This window comes from Amphiprion ocellaris, chromosome 15 (assembly GCF_022539595.1).
Source record: "Amphiprion ocellaris isolate individual 3 ecotype Okinawa chromosome 15, ASM2253959v1, whole genome shotgun sequence".
Taxonomy (NCBI): Eukaryota; Metazoa; Chordata; class Actinopteri; family Pomacentridae; genus Amphiprion; species Amphiprion ocellaris.
The window spans coordinates 28,022,591-28,038,150 of record NC_072780.1 but is presented as its reverse complement, the minus strand read 5'-3'; the positions used below and the strand labels follow the sequence as shown (position 1 = coordinate 28,038,150).

The 15,560-nt window shown below is 38.9% G+C and overlaps 3 protein-coding genes across 4 annotated transcripts in view; 1 reads left to right on the top strand and 2 right to left on the bottom strand.

Moving 5' to 3' along the window:
* The window catches only part of LOC111580525 (major histocompatibility complex class I-related gene protein-like), a 75,847-nt gene that overhangs the window by 36,618 nt on the left and 23,669 nt on the right, over positions 1–15,560 (bottom strand). The gene's annotated exons all lie outside the window — the stretch shown is intronic.
* LOC111562465 (major histocompatibility complex class I-related gene protein-like) overlaps positions 1–15,560 on the bottom strand; it is a 73,368-nt gene that overhangs the window by 46,995 nt on the left and 10,813 nt on the right. The gene's annotated exons all lie outside the window — the stretch shown is intronic.
* Positions 6,650–14,346, top strand: LOC118469902 (uncharacterized). 2 transcript variants are annotated; one of them, XR_008604093.1, is made up of 2 exons: positions 6,650–14,188; positions 14,278–14,346. XR_008604093.1 is itself a non-coding variant. In XM_055017676.1 (2 exons), exon 2 carries the CDS (start codon positions 7,561–7,563, stop codon positions 13,702–13,704), a length of 6,144 nt encoding a protein of 2,047 aa, XP_054873651.1. In that variant the 5' UTR covers positions 6,650–7,029; positions 7,119–7,560; the 3' UTR covers positions 13,705–14,346. The 2 variants fall into 2 exon arrangements, 1 of the variants encoding a protein (XP_054873651.1); XM_055017676.1 differs by having other exon boundaries at positions 6,650–7,029; positions 7,119–14,346.

Here is a 15,560-nt window from a genome sequence, read left to right as displayed (position 1 = left end):
ACACCTCTGCAGGATTGGACTTTCTGATCTCCCAACCTAACACATAGAATGTTCTACACTGGAGTGAGTAGTTTAATCCGAACATTAAAGAAATGCACCATTATTGGAATGACGATCTGGACCCAGTCTCTGATACCAGGTTAATCAGGACCAGGATGGAAGAACACATTAAATCTGAAGTGTTTGTGGAAGATGCACTCACAAGACACAAACAGCCCCTCCTCTCTCTTTCTGTTACAGACCACAGCCTTAAAAGACACAGAGACTTTTTACTCTAAGAATATATTTACTCCCAATGTTTTCTTTTTCTTATTAGTGAATGTATATGGTTTTATGTTTAACCATGTTATAAGTTTACCTTCATGTAGCCTAAAGTCTGCAATTTGTAAGTTTAGGGATACACATGTTGTGTTTAGTGTCATTTCAATCATTTATTCAGTGTTATTTCAGATCAGTGATCACCATAAATGTTTAACAACTGGATTTCTACATTTAAGAAATGAACTAAGAGTAAGTTCTAAAGGTACTTGGCTTCTGACCTCTCCTGGACAGTGAAGCTAACACCACCCACTGGGAGGAACACATCCATGATTGGTTAGATGCTGATTTGAATTTGGCTCCAAAGCTTTCTAGAAGAAAGTAACTGGAATGCTACTTAGTTTAGTTGGAGTTTAGTTTAGTTTTGTTTTTGGCTTTTTGAGGGCTTTTGAAAAACTTGGCTTTATGAAGAATGTAACTTGGGCTTTTAGGAAAATTTAACTTGGGCTTGTAACAAAGGATCTTAGAAAAAAGCAACTCTTAGAAGAATGCAACTGGACTTAAGAATTACTTAAGAACTACAACAGCGTGAATATTTTCTTGGTAACTATGAGCTTTGACTCTTAGTATTTTTACTATGGCACACTTTTGCAATGCAAACCTACCAAAGTTCTTCTTGTCTCTGCGTTCCTGAACATCTCATCCAGCAGATCATCACAGCTCCACATTCTGCAGAGGCCTCCCTCTCACTACTACAAAGGTAGTAAGTATCACTTTCCTTCTGCTAAACAGGTGAATTTACAAATTATAATTTGTTTTCCAATTCCAAATTCATCACCTTTTCTACCAACTGCTTCCAGTGACGATCACAGTTCATTAGTCTATTTATCTGCATTTATTCATTCATTTATTCACTATCTGTTGTTGTCATGTCATTGTTATTTATTGTTTGTTTGTAGAATGAGTTAATAAATATTTGTATATAATTATCATCGGTTCTACCGTGTATTTCCTTGTTTTGTGAACTGGAGGTCAATGAAATCAGAGTTTAGGACTTTCAGAATGAGACTGATCAACTTCATTTTAGTCAAAGTCTCTTTGAGACTTACCTTAATCTTAAAGCAGAATTCAAGAAGACTGGAAAGGCAATGGAGCTCTACAAATTCAGCAGAATTTCACCTAGCCTGAAAAAACTGTTTTCTCACATATAAAAAGAACTATTCATAAGACAAGAAGTGCCTGTTATTCATCTTGAATTGAGGATAACAAGAACAACCCCAGGTTTCTTTTCAGCACTGTAGCCAGGCTGACAAAGAGTCACAGCTGTGTGGAACCTTCTGTTCCTTTAGCCCTCAGTAGTGAAGACTTCATGACCTTCTTCACTAATCAAGTTTTGATTTGGAACATGTCTTTAGGTGTTGTTGATCTGGAAGCCTCCATAGAACCAGACTGATACTTGGACCGCTTCTCTCCTGTAAATCTCTCAGAATTCATGTCAACAGTAAATTCCTCTAAACCAGCAACATGTTTGTTAGACCCCATCCCCACTAGATTGTTCAAGGAAATCTTTCCTTTAATTAATACTACAGTATTAAATATCATCAGCTTCTCTTTACTAACAGGCTATGTACTGCAGGCTTTTAAAGCTGCTGTAATAAAGCCACTTCTTAAAAAGCCTACTCTAGATCCAGGTGTTTTAACCAACTATAGGCCCAAATCCAACCTCCCTTTCATTTCTAAAATTCTTTAAAAAGCTTTTGCAAGCTGATTCTGTGATTATCTGGATAGAAATCATTTTTCTGAAGAGTTTCCCCATTCTGATCAGTCTTCTTGACCACATCTACCGTCCTAAATTGTGAGTTGCTGCTGTGTGATTGGCTGATTAGATGTTTGTGTTAACAGCAGTGGAACATATGTACCCAATAATGTATCTGGTGAGTGTATATGTATAGCTAAATCTAAACTGGTTATTGGTAGTTTTGCCAACACCAAATCAAGTTGACTCCAGGGACACTTCATTTACTCCTCTCTTCCTGTTTTTTAATTAAATATACATCTTGCCATATTCAATTCCCTTCAAGATGGAATTTTGGAAAACAAAACGCACAACAACATTCAGAATAAACTAAAGACGCATTTGTGGATGACTGCTTTTGTATTGTAGCAACCTTTTAGTTTTGTCAAAATGTTTTAAGAGGAACTACACCATCTTATCAAACAAATCAGTTTCTACAAGACTCTGCATGTCAGGGCTCCCTCCTCTGTCCCAGCTTCAGCCCCTACCTGACCTCCCTCATCCTCCCTCTCTCTACCTGCCTGCTGAAGCCTGACAGAGCTGCTTGGCCCAGCTGCTGTTCATCTCCAATCACCCGTCATGGAACTCTGGGCAGCTGTGGTGCAGCACACCTCCATAAATTCCATATCTATAAATGCTGGTCTCACCCTCCACACCCTGCCAGATAGTAAACTCTGCTCATGCAGTCACTTTGTTTTGCCTCCTGCATCTTGCTGCGTTCTCTTTTGAAAAAGTTTTCCTGACTAACTCTGTTCTCTCTGTTTAGTTCTGCTGGCCCAGCTGCCCGGTTCTACCAGCCCTGCTTCCTGTCTCCTGTACTCCGCATTCCGCCCTGACCAGACCTCCCCTCCTTCGGACTCGTTCCCCCCTCCTGCTCCTGGATCCCCGCCCAGCCCTGGAAATTCCCTGCCTGCCCACGTAGGTGAACTCTCCCAGGAGTGGCCGGCCGACCAACATTTCTCCAAGAGCATGTTGATATCTAATCCAGGAGTCACAAAAGAACCCAGATGAACATCAAAAGATCTGCAGACCTCAGTTAAGGTCCATCTACATGATTCCACTATAAGGAAGACTCTGGGAGAAAATCACATCCATGGGAGAGTTGCAAGGATCAAACCACTACTGACCAAAAAGAACAGAAAGGTTTGTCTGGTATTTACAATAAAATCTCTAGATGAACCCCAACACTTTTGGGAAAACATCCTGTGGAGTGATGAGTCACAGGTGGAACTTTATGGAAGACATGGGTCTATTACTTCTGGTATAAAGTCAATATTGCATTTCACAGATGAACATGATGCCAGCAGTGAAACATGATGGTGGAAGTGTGATGGATTGAAGACCTGGATGACTTGTCATAACTGATGGAGCCATGAATTCTGCTTTCTATCAGAACATCCTCCTGAAGAACATCCACCCATCAGTTCATGACCTAAAGCTCAGCACAATGTATTATGCAGTAAGATAAAGACCTGAAGCACACAAACAAGTCCACCTCTGAGTGGCTCAAAAATAACTAAATGAAGGTTCTGGAGTTGTTGAGTCAAAGTCTGGACTTGAATCCAATCAACTGAGATGCTGTGGCAAGACTTTAAAAAGGCAAAAACCATCTAATGTGGCTGAATTAAAACTATTTTGCAGAGAAAAGTGGGTCAAAATTCCTCCATGTAAAAGACTGATCACACATTTAACTGCAGTTGTTGCTGCCAAGGAAAGTCCAACCAGTTATTAGGTTTAGGGGAGCAATTACTTTGTCACAAGGGTGATAGAAATTTTAAATAAGATCATCATTTAAAAACTGCATTTTGTGTTTTATCTCTGTCTAAAATTAAATAAATATTAGTCTTAGGATCTGGAACATTTAAGTGTGAGAAATGTACAAAAATAGAAGACATCAGGAATAAATACTTTTCACAGCTCTGTATAGACACAAGTTTAGCCTGTAAAGTGCTCGTTTCTGAAAGTACTACAGACCTGATTCAGTGGAAAGTTAGTTTCCGACTGAGGAGTCAATAAATCAGGAGGCCGAACCAAGTTAACTAACTGGCAACTTCATGACAACTTTGGCATTAGAACAAATTTAGCTAAGGGTCAGTTAATTCAAAGTTTAAGAGCATCCAGCTTCAGGTGTTTCTCCTTATTCTGAACTTGAAGTCACTTATTCAACACTTTTGTTAAAGCTTTTGAATTGAATCTGAAAGTCAACAATTCAGTCACATCTTCACTGCATCATTTCAAATCCACTGCGACGGTGTACAGAAGCAACACAACAGAACTTGCATCACTGTGAGTTATGATACTCCAGAAGAAATGCAGATGTTACATGACGTCATTGTTGTGCTGCAGAACATGTGACTTAGACATGGGAGACTGAAGTTTGCTTCTTGTTTTCAGAATTCATTAGAGTTTCTTTCAGCCATGACTACACTTTTCCTTTCCCACTAAAAGCAAAGTAAAAGTAAAAGTCCTGAGTTCCACATTTTACTTAATAACTACAGACATGTTGGCAACAGAATGTACATTTAGATTATGAGGATTTACAGAAAATGTCCACTGAGTTATATTATTATGTTACATGATCATGATTGTTGTCAAAAAGTCAAGTGACAATGTACACGTTAGATTTCCTTTGAATCAGTTGTGAGGTCCAAGTATTAAGAAGGATAAAATATACAACTAGAAATTCCAGCTGCACAAAAGTAAATATACTTCATTACTTTACATCAATTCTGTAGTTTTTGTGTCTTAATTTTAACACAGCAGATAAATGGATCATTTCTGAGGCAAACACAAAGGACATAATAATGTTTAAGAATGAAATGTCAACAACTGAAATCTTTTCTGTATCTGTAATGAATGTAGTGAATTTTGGATGGAGAATTTTCACTTGTAATTATTCTATTCTGACTTGAGAAAAGTAGAGTCTAAATATTTTAATGTTACAAATAGAAGCATTCTGGAGTAACAAATGTAATCATTTTGGGTAAAAGTGTCTCTTATATCATACTGTGCTCTGCTGGTCTTATTTACTTCACGTTTTACAGCCACAACATGGGACTGAAAACAACTTTAATCTGCATCAGCACAACTAATAACAGACTAAACATTATGAAGGAGTCAATATAAACCTGTGGTCAGATGGAGATTTAGCTGCTCATAAAACTGAATTGAAAGTGAAACTAAACCTTCAGCGAGTAGCTTGTTGACAGAATAAAGTCAGATCTGACCTGCAGAAGCAACTTCACAGAGCAGCAGCATCAACAACAACTTCTTCATGTTGTTTCAGATCAGAAGTCCAGTTCAGTTCAACTGTCGCTGGTCCAAAGCTGTTTCCTGATTTCAGAGAAGTGAGTTAGTTGCTTTTTGTCTAAAGCTCCGGACTTTCCCACATAATGACTCAGAGAATCAGGACTGTCCAAAGTCACATGGGTTGAAACACTCTTTGTATAAATAAGCCCAAAAGAGCGGAAGTGAAGCAGTTTTTGGAGAGAGTTAAGGAAACCTGATCTTACGCTGCTGAGTAACAGATTCCTCGTTTTTTGTTCCACATTTTAATGCTGGAAAACTGAGTCCGGCGCTTTAGGTAAACCTGTAATCATGTCCAACTGTGAAAAATTGTTTAACGTTTTTTCTGTCTGAGGAAGTAGAAAAAAAGGCAGATTTCTTTGCTCTTTTTTTAAAAATGCATGTCCAGCACATTAAATCAGGTCCAGATAAAAACGAAGATACGTATGTTTGATTGCAAGATTAAAAGAAACCTAATTTATAGATTTATATAAACTCATTCATTTGCAAACATTATTTTTCATGAGTTGCCTTGACATTATAGTTGCATTAAATTAATACTGTGTGTAATTTAATTTTCTTCTGGAGGAGAAACACCGAGGGAAGCTCTGGGGAGAGAAACTGATGAGTCTTAACGAAGCGAGATTAATAGTCAGCAGGTATGTTGAGCCTGAAGTCACAGTTTTCTGTATCAGAAAGATGTATCTCTCTTCTTTAACCTACTAGATCTCCATGGTAACTGATGCTGTGGAGCTAAAATTGTTAGGAGCAGGTTATGAGTTTCAGATTTATATCAACTGTAAGAAGCGTCTCCCTTTAACCAAAGTGTTTCCTAATAATTTTTTATAAGTGATACAGATCCTCCTCTGAGGGAAAATGTTTAATCTGCTAACATGTCGAGCTGTATGTTACTAAAACCACTGCATGAAATAGTTACAGTATCACACACTATACATCATGTTGCCATGGGAACCTAACATATATTTCGTTAGTGATGCAAAACTCTTTCTAATATGTTTCAATGTTTGGTCTTTCTGGTACTACATCTGATAGAGACAACTGATTAGAACACTGATTATTCTGTTGGTATTTATTACAGGGAATATTTAATCAATAACATTAATTTCACTTTGATTTGGTCACAAATTAAAGTGAAAACCTGAATTATGTGACAGTGTCAGACCTAAATACACTTCAGTACAATATCATGTTCAAATACATGAAGATTAAAGTTTCACTGCTCTGATGTGCAGCTGTCAGTGATCAATAATCAGCTGCATTGATCAGTAAGATAAATACATTACGAATGTAACAGCTGCTGAAGTAAAGTTAACTTCATCGTTTTACCACTAGGAGGAGCTGTCGCATTGGTAATGCTAAAAGTAATTTGCTTGGTGCGCAGTTAATTTGTATAAATATTGTTTTTATTTTCCTAATATTGTAAAGTGCTTATTAGGCCAAGGTAATGCATACTAGTGATAATAATTGGGTTTAAACTAATATAAAAATTGTAAATGCTAAGTCATGTGAGAGGGCACGGCCAGGTTACTTCCTGTTTTGTTGCTAAGCTAAAGAGAAGCAGCCGACACGGCAGACAAGGCTCCCGACCGAGTGTTAAATAAAAGTATAAAAGAAAAGAAATAAGCAACTTCCCAAGTTCACACCGTTTGCTCACTTAGCAGGCCAAAGTGGTATGTTTATTTTATTATTTGTGTTTATGTTTGTGTCAATGTATTAAAGAAGCAAAGCTAATTGTATGTACATCACTTTTCCCCACCAGTTCTACGGTGTACTCTGTGATGTTAAAGCCTCAAGAAAGTCACAGTAAAACATCAGTAAAAGAAAAGAACCCTTGTGTCTTCGATTTGTGAGCAAGCCGGCATAGTAGAACACTTACTGCCCCGGAGAAGGCGAAGGACAACACGAGGTGGTCGGGACCGAAGCTGCTAGCAAGAAATGCTACACCACATGCAAGGAAAGTATCACGTGCTTGGACAAATGCATTGAACAAGTAAAGAAGCAAGCTAACAAGTAAAAGGCTTAAAGGCAAGCACAAAAGTCAGTGTCTTGGAAGGAGCACAAGTATTTGTGAGCTGTTATTAAAGATTCAATTGCATCCAATACCCACACGTGGCATTTCTCTGCAAAGGAATAAATCTTATCACAAGGATAAAGAGATTAAAGCAAGTCAATGAACAAAACAAGCACTAAAATAACGCAAAATGGCAGATGAAGATAAAGTTATAACTCAGACCACTGAGGAAAGCAGTGCAAATAATGATGTACAAAATGATGAAAATGAGGAACAAAATACAGAAGAGCAGACAAATGAAGAAGAAACGCCACAGCCCTCATCCTCAGTTGAAAGCACACAGACAGAAAATGTACGCAGAAGTCAGCGTGTACGCACACTCACTGAAAAAGGGAAATCCTTGCAACAAGAAAAGCTAAGTGATTTAATAAATGATTTTGAGCGTCTTTATAAGAAGTGGAAATACCAAATAAACGGTTTTAAAAGAATGTTGAAACATAAAGACTTTGATTTAATACCTGAAACTGTGAGTGTGATTAACACTATGATGAGTGATGTCTGTGCCATCTATGATGCTATCAGAAAGATAGAAAGTCCTGATATTGAAATAAGAAGAAAATGTGATGTGTGCTGGGCTATCAGTGAAACGGCTAGAGCAAAGGCTAAGTGTCTTTTGGAAGAAAATGGTGATCCAAATAGCATTCTCTGGCCTGACTCAGAGTCAGTGTTTGAAAGTAGTACGTCCAGTGCTTCTTCTAGGATTACCTACAAGTCAAAGTCTGTGTCAAAGAGGTCTCAACACTCCTCTATAACACTGCGACAAAAACAAGAAGCTGCAGCTGAAGTAGCAGCTACTGAAGAAGTCATTAAAATAATGAAAACACAGCATCAATGTGAGGAAGAAATAAGAGAGCTTGAAGTTGAGGATGCAAAGAAAAGAGCTCAATTTCTAACAGAGAGCACCACAATAAAGACAAAGTTAGAAGAAAAGAGAAAGGAAGTGGAACTATTAAAAGAGCTACAAAAGCATAATGCAGCACAAGCAAGATTAAAGGTGTATGCCGAAAGTTTAAGCAGTGAGGATGAAGAAAGACCTCTTGTTATCCAACCTAAGGAAACACGAAGCAGTTCTCTCCCACAAACAAACACTCTAAATGTACACTCAAAACCATTCATCCCTTCACAAGCCAAATGTGCCACAACTCAACCTACTGCACCTCTCCAAGTGTCTCAAACAACTATCTCCACTGCAAATGAAGCAGCCTCCATTGATCTTGTAAAGACTCTAGCTGAAGCAATCACTGCAAACAGAATCCCAATCCCGGAGCCTGCAATCTTCACAGGTGATCCACTTCAATATAACGATTGGAAATTGTCATTTCAAACATTAGTTGATCGCAAAAACCTACCAATACAAGAAAAGCTCTTCTACTTAAGAAAGTATGTTGGAGGTTCAGCTAAGAAGGCTATTGAAGGAAACTTTTTAGTTGGAACAGACACTGCATATTCTGCAGCCTGGGAAATACTCAATGAAAGATTTGGAGATCCTTTTGTTATAGGAAAGTCATATCGTGACAAGATTCAGTCGTGGCCTAAAATCAACACCAAAGACAGCAAAGATCTACGTGAGTTCGCAGACTTTCTAAGCAGTGTTGAATCAGCCATGCTCTACATTCAAAGTTTACAAGTGTTGAACGACTGTGTCGAAAATCAGAGAATAGCAGCAAAGCTACCTGATTGGCTAAGCGCACGTTGGAACAGAAAAGTGACTGAATTCCAAGATGAACAAAAAATGTTTCCTGATTTCTCTCATTTTGTCAAGTTCTTGAATAAAGAAGCCAGAATTGCATGCAATCCAATCACATCACTGCACGCAATAAAGCCAACTGAACCGGATAACAAGCATTCTTTCAAGGACAAGCCAAGACGAAACAACATGCTGAATGCTAAAACACTCAGCACAAGCTCAAACGAAAAGACAAACATTACATGTCTCTTTTGTAAGAAACTAGGACACACAATTCACAAATGTCGAAAGCTACTGGAAAGGTCAGTTGAAGAAAGAGTAAGGTTTGTGCAGTCAGAAAAACTATGCTTTGGTTGCCTAAAGCCAGGTCACAACTCAAAGAACTGTACATCCAGAAGTGTATGTGACAAATGTCAGAAACCTCATCCAACTTGTCTACATCAAGAAAGAGAAAAAAGAGATAAAGAACAACAAGTAAAGGATAATCAAGAAAGACCAAAGACAAATATGACTACAGAAAAGGTGTCAGAAACACAAGAACAAGAATCCACACAAGTTACATCGAACAGAGTTGTGCAACAAAGGTCAAAGGGTTGTACTTCCTCAGTTATTCCAGTTTATGTGTCAACTGTTGATGAACCAAATAAAGAGAAGCTTGTATATGCCCTGCTCGACACTCAAAGCGACACCACTTTCATCCTGAAAGACACAGCTGAGACATTACGGACAAAGTCTGAGCCAGTCAAACTCAAGATTTCCACAATGACATCTAAAACAAAGATTGTGTCAAGTTACAAGTTAAAGGACCTACAAGTAAGAGGCATGAACTCTGAAATGAGAATCAAGTTACCAACAACCTATACTAGAGACTACATTCCTGCCAACAGGTCTCATATTCCCACAAGTCAAACGGCAGAGAATTGGTCCCATTTGAAACATCTATCAAAGGAGATGGCACCCAAGCTTGACTGTGAAGTCGGATTACTGATTGGATATAATTGTCCTCAAGCTTTACTCCCACTAGAGGTGGTCAGTGGTGAGAGAAACCAGCCATTTGCACAGAAATCCCTGCTTGGTTGGAGCATCATCGGCTACACTGACACTGGAGAAGATTATGAAGATGAAATAGGAGTAAGTCACCGTGTCATTGTAAAACAAGTCTCACCAGTTCTTGAAACAAGTCATAACCTCAAAACTGAAGTCCACTTTGTGAGTCGAAACGAAGTAAAAGAAATCACTCCGGCAGAGATAGTCAAAGTGCTGGAAATGGACTTTGTTGAAAGGACTATTGAAGAAGACTCTATGTCACAAGAAGATTTACTGTTTCTGGCCAAAGTAAAAGAAGGCATCAAACACAAACAAGATGGCCACTTTGAAATGCCACTACCATTCAAAGAGGAAAGACCTGAATTACCAAATAACAGACTTTGTGCAGAACACAGGCTAAAGTGTTTGGAAAGACGTCTCAGGAAGGATGAGCGCTACTTCAAAGACTATGTAGCATTTATGCAAGACATCATACAGAGAAGCAATGCTGAGAAAGTGCCAGAGGCTGAGCTAAGTAATCAACCAGCATGGTATATTCCTCATCATGGCATTTACCATCCGCAGAAGCCAAATAAGATACGCGTTGTCTTCGATTGCTCGGCAAGGTTTCAGAATACATCATTGAACGAGCATCTCCTGTCAGGACCAGATCTCACAAACACACTCGTAGGAGTTCTGTGTCGCTTCAGGAAAGGACAAGTAGCAATCATGTGCGACGTCGAGCGCATGTTCCACCAATTTCATGTTGCCTCACAAGATCAAGATTACCTCAGATTCCTATGGTGGGAGGATGGTAACATGCAAAGGCCACCATCAGTGTATCGCATGAGAGTCCACCTGTTTGGCGCAGCGTCCTCGCCTGGATGTGCAAACTTTGGATTGAAACATCTAGCCGCCAAAGGTGAAACCAAGTTCAGCCAAGTCGTAGTGAAGTTCATACAGCGCAACTTCTACGTGGACGATGGTTTGGCAAGTGTCGACTCAGAACAAGAAGCTATACAGCTTGTAAAAGAAGCAAGAGAACTTTGTGATACAGGAAAGCTGCACCTGCACAAGTTCATTAGCAACAGTAAAGAAGTACTTGATACTATTCCAAAGGAAGAATGTGCAGCAGGTGCTACTGACCTGGATCTTGCACTAGGAGAGCCGAAGATGGAAAGGGCCTTAGGGGTCCAGTGGTGTGTAACATCAGACACATTTCGCTTCAGAGTTGTCATAAAGAACAACCCCTTCACTAGAAGAGGAGTGCTCTCCACAGTGGCCTCAATATTTGATCCACTTGGATTCGTTGCCCCTTTCATTCTCGTTGGCAAAAGAATCCTCCAAAGAATGTGTCAGGATAAACTGGACTGGGACGAGCCACTTCCAGAAGATCTCAAGCCTCAATGGGAAGCTTGTCTCAGAGACCTCCAGAACCTGTCCACTATCAAGATACCACGTTGTTATGTCCCATCAACATTCGACCAAGTACAACAGTATGAGCTACACAGCTTTTCTGATGCAAGTGTATCTGGTTACGGCGTGTGCTCGTACCTAAGAACTGTGACAAAGTCTGGAGAAGTACATTGCGCCCTTGTAATGGGGAAAGCAAGAGTTGCTCCTACTAAAGTGACAACGATTCCAAGATTGGAGCTTTCAGCGGCGGTAGTAGCTGCAAGGACTGCTAGCTTTCTCAAAACAGAGTTAGAGATCCAAGACATTCAGCAATACTACTGGACCGATTCCAAAGTTGTCCTTGGTTACATCAACAATGACGCCAGACGATTTCACGTATTCGTTGCTAACAGAATACAGCGCATCAGATCAAGTACCGAACCAAGTCAATGGCAATATGTTGCCTCTGAACAAAATCCCGCTGATCATGCATCGCGTGGAGTCATGACAAAGGAACTAGTGGAGTCCAACTGGTTCACAGGACCAAGTTTTCTGTGGGAAAAAGACATTCCAAAAGAAGATATCAAAGTGAAAGAGATTAGCATTGAAGATCCAGAGCTCAAGGTCACGCAAGTTTTCACAGTCCAAGCAAAAGAGCAGAAATCCATCTCAGAAAGACTCGAAAAGTTCTCTGATTGGACAAGAGCTGTGAAAGCAATTGCAAGATTAAGAAGACGTGTAAAGTATGTAAAGAACTCTAAAGAAATGTCCAATGAAAGTACTACACTGGAAGAAAGACAAGAAGCGGAGGAGTTCATCATACGCACAGTCCAACAAGAAGCATTCAGTAAAGAAATCAAGTCACTCAAGGATAAGAAAGAAGTCAAATCATGCCACTCTAAACTGCACCAGCTAAGTCCATTCCTTGACAAGCAAGATATCGTCAGGGTGGGAGGAAGACTAACAAAAGCGTCACTCCATCCCAACATCAAACATCCAGCTATCATGCCAAAGGAGCATCATCTGTCACGTCTGCTCATTAAACACTATCATGAGAAGATACATCATCAGGGTCGAGGAATGACCATCAATGAGATACGTGCCAATGGTATTTGGATAATTGGTTGCAGTACAGAAGTGTCATCATTCATATACAAATGTGTCAAATGCAGAAAATACAGGAAATACAACCAAGAACAAAGGATGGGCGACCTGCCATCTGAAAGACTAGAAGCTACCCCTCCATTCACATACAGTGGTATGGACTGCTTCGGACCATTTTGTGTGAAGGAAGGGAGGAAAGAAGTGAAGAGATATGGACTCTTATTTACATGTATGTGTTCGAGAGCTATCCATATAGAAGTCTTGGATGATCTTAGCACAGACTGTTTTCTTAATGCTCTTCGATGCTTCATTGCAATTCGTGGAAAAGTCAGCCAGTTGAATTGTGATCAAGGCACTAATTTTATTGGTGCAAGAAATGAGCTTCTAACACAAGAAACCAAAGAAAAGGTCAAAGAACTGGGAATCAGTTTCATATTCAACCCACCTGCTTCAAGTCACATGGGAGGAGTCTGGGAGAGACAGATTCGAACAATACGAAATGTTCTCAGATCCATTCTCGACCAGTCAACTTCAAGATTAGACACTTCATCGTTGCGAACATTCATGTATGAAGCTATGGCGATAGTGAATAGCCGTCCACTATCAGTCGAGTGCATCAACGATCCAGTCGGACCAGAGCCACTCACACCAAATCATATTTTGACAATGAAATCAACAGTGATATCACCACCGCCCGGAGAATTCGTCAAAGAAGATCTCTACCTGCAGAAAAGATGGAAAAGAGTGCAGTATTTGGCGAACATATTTTGGACTAGATGGAGAAAGGAATATCTGTTAAACCTGCAACAGAGAAGTAAGTGGAATAAGAACAGAAGAAACACAAAAGTCAATGACATTGTTCTTCTACAAGAAGATTGTGTTCCAAGAAACCAGTGGAAACTCGCCAAGGTCGTAGAAGTCACTCCAGGAGCTGACGACAGAGTCAGAAAGGTCAAGCTTCTCATCAGTGACACTACTCGGGACAATAAAGGAGCACGTTCAACTAAGACTGTTTTAGAAAGGCCAATACATAAGACTATACTTTTGCTAGAAGCAGAGTAAGGACTTATAAGTGTGTTTATTTGCTAAAGTTCGTAAGTTCATGTTGTGTTAACTTCTATTTAGGATCACACATACAGTAGAAGTAGTGTGATGGTGGGAGTGTAACAGCTGCTGAAGTAAAGTTAACTTCATCGTTTTACCACTAGGAGGAGCTGTCGCATTGGTAATGCTAAAAGTAATTTGCTTGGTGCGCAGTTAATTTGTATAAATATTGTTTTTATTTTCCTAATATTGTAAAGTGCTTATTAGGCCAAGGTAATGCATACTAGTGATAATAATTGGGTTTAAACTAATATAAAAATTGTAAATGCTAAGTCATGTGAGAGGGCACGGCCAGGTTACTTCCTGTTTTGTTGCTAAGCTAAAGAGAAGCAGCCGACACGGCAGACAAGGCTCCCGACCGAGTGTTAAATAAAAGTATAAAAGAAAAGAAATAAGCAACTTCCCAAGTTCACACCGTTTGCTCACTTAGCAGGCCAAAGTGGTATGTTTATTTTATTATTTGTGTTTATGTTTGTGTCAATGTATTAAAGAAGCAAAGCTAATTGTATGTACATCACTTTTCCCCACCAGTTCTACGGTGTACTCTGTGATGTTAAAGCCTCAAGAAAGTCACAGTAAAACATCAGTAAAAGAAAAGAACCCTTGTGTCTTCGATTTGTGAGCAAGCCGGCATAACGAATGTTCAACAGTTTACTACCAGCATTCCTGTTTTGCTTCATTTGCAGTCGTAATGCTTTTTACTGTGATATTTTTTTATATTCCTCGTTGTTCTCCATTAAAACAACCTGTTGACTGAAGCTGCTGCACACGATCATTTCATTTTGTACAGGAGAGTCAAATGATGCGTTAAACTCCTCTTTTATGTAAACGGGAATGTAGTATGCAGCAGAAAGTCTGAGTTGACAAAGAAAGTTGATTAAAAAAACCTTCTTGATACCTTTTAACTCTGAGGTTTAGTTTTTGTCGCTCTGAATTACACAACGAAAGGCTGGATATGTTGAACTTGCTTCATATTATACCTTTCTGCAGTTGACCAAATACCATTAAATAATATTTTTACGTCTCAGTATTGCATTTGTTTGTGGTTTATGATGTTTAAATATTTACTGACAGTTAATGTAATGTGTTAAACCTCTTTTTAATCCATCTGTACACTTCAGGCAGTTTAACTGTTAACTTTACAACCTCTAAGTGAACTAAATATGGAGAAACTGACATATTTCACTCATTTAAAAAGTGATTTTTCAACATATACAAGAATCTTTCCATTATAACTTCACTGGTCAACCTCATTTACTGCTGCACTTTATTTTCTATTGATGTTTCCAACACATTTGCCCTTCATCATTTGCTGCTGTTAGACTGCAAATTTCCCCACTGTGTGATTTATAAACTCTTATCTTATCCTGATATTTAGCACACTGTGAAATACAATGTCCTGAACAGGAACTTGTATTTCACAGTGTGCTAAATATTAGGATAAGATAAGAGTTTATAAATCACACAGTGGGGAAATTTGCTGTTAGACTGCAAATTTCCCCACTGTGTTATCTTATCCTGATATTTAGCACACTGTGAAATACAAGTTCCTGTTCAGGACATTGTATTTTCATTTGTATTTTATTTAAAACTTTTCCTGCATAATGGAATTTAATGCATGAACTAATAACCTGATTATCTGCCAATAAAAACAAAAAATAATTGCATTACAAACGCGTGGAGATTACAGTTTTCTAAAATCTAAATCGTTTCCCCAGAGTGCTGTGACCAATATAATAAAAAGTCAACTCTCTGAATCCATGAACTGTGAATCTGAGTTCATGAAATCAGAGCTTAGCCTGGTGTTTAGTTTG

Excerpts from the sequence above, each read along its gene's own strand:
- LOC118469902 (XM_055017676.1), top strand. The coding sequence starts at position 7,561 with ATGGCAGATGAAGATAAAGTTATAACTCAGACCACTGAGGAAAGCAGT.